Source organism: Cariama cristata, unplaced genomic scaffold (assembly GCF_000690535.1).
Source record: "Cariama cristata isolate BGI_N322 unplaced genomic scaffold, ASM69053v1 scaffold20076, whole genome shotgun sequence".
Classification (NCBI taxonomy): domain Eukaryota; kingdom Metazoa; phylum Chordata; class Aves; order Cariamiformes; family Cariamidae; genus Cariama; species Cariama cristata.
Genome location: NW_009622921.1, coordinates 1 through 953, shown reverse-complemented (window position 1 = coordinate 953; position 953 = coordinate 1). Strand labels below are relative to the sequence as shown.

The 953-nt window shown below is 60.0% G+C and overlaps 1 protein-coding gene across 1 annotated transcript in view; it reads right to left on the bottom strand.

Annotated features, from left to right (window-relative positions):
• The window catches only part of IFITM10 (interferon induced transmembrane protein 10), a 9,363-nt gene extending 8,416 nt beyond the window's left edge, over positions 1 to 947 (bottom strand). The window contains exon 1 of the mRNA XM_009702540.1: positions 635 to 947. Coding sequence (XP_009700842.1) covers positions 635 to 847 — 213 coding nt within the window. The 5' untranslated portion in view covers positions 848 to 947. The remainder of the gene's footprint in view (positions 1 to 634) is intronic.
• Between the last annotated feature and the right edge of the window lie 6 nt (positions 948 to 953).

Here is a 953-nt window from a genome sequence, read left to right as displayed (position 1 = left end):
GCCCCGACACTGTGTGAAGCCCCCCTGCACTCTCTTCCACCTCCTCGGCTCCCCGCAGCTCTGTCCCACAATTCTGGCAGGTTTTGCCTTGGGATTTTTATAGGGCTTGGGGTGGGGGGTGAGCTGGCCACCAGCTCTGGTGTTTTAATTAGGGAGAGGGCAAGAAGGAAACAGGGAGGATTGCCCTGCACCTTGGCAGCCTCTCCCCCCCTGCAACTTGCCAGGCGCCGGCTGATCCTGGCCAGCTGCTGCTTACAGCTTCTGCCCGACGGTCCGACACTGCTGGATCCTCTCCTGACCATCGCTAACCGACAGGATCCCGAAGAAGGGACCGAATGCCGGGATGCCTGCGGGCGCAGCGTGAGCCAAGCCAGCCCTGCGTTGCCTGCCCGTCACCCTGCCGCCGCGGTCCAGAGGAGCCTCCGAGGATGCCGGAGCAAGTCAAAGAGCCTCTTCTCCACCCAAAGCAACATCCCCAGCTCCAAAAAACACCTCATCTCTCCCTGTCCCCATCTTCAGCAGCCGCCACCTCTCATTTGGGTGGCAAAGATGTGATTTACATTAGGCGTGACCCCCAAACGCTCCCCCCATTTTCCGGCTACCCCTTATCCCACGCCTGGCGCTCAGTACTCACTTTCAATGAATAGGCCAAGGCGATGAAGCCGAGGCAGCAGAAGTTGAGGTATACGAAGTTGAATATGGACCACAGATAGTAGTCATTCACCTCGGTGGTGTCGGGGTAGATTTCGATGACGGTGGTGGGGTTGGTCATCGTCTTCTTCTCCACTGAGTGCTTGCACGGGACCGCCGGCCGCAGGCTGTCCCCTTTGCAGCTCTTGCTCTCCATGAGATAAACGGCAGAAGAAGGAGACAGGACAGGCGAAGCTTGCCGGAGAGCCGGGGGTTTGGCGATGCAGGTGAAGCAGCCCTGCGGGGGGCCCTGGGGGGGTCTC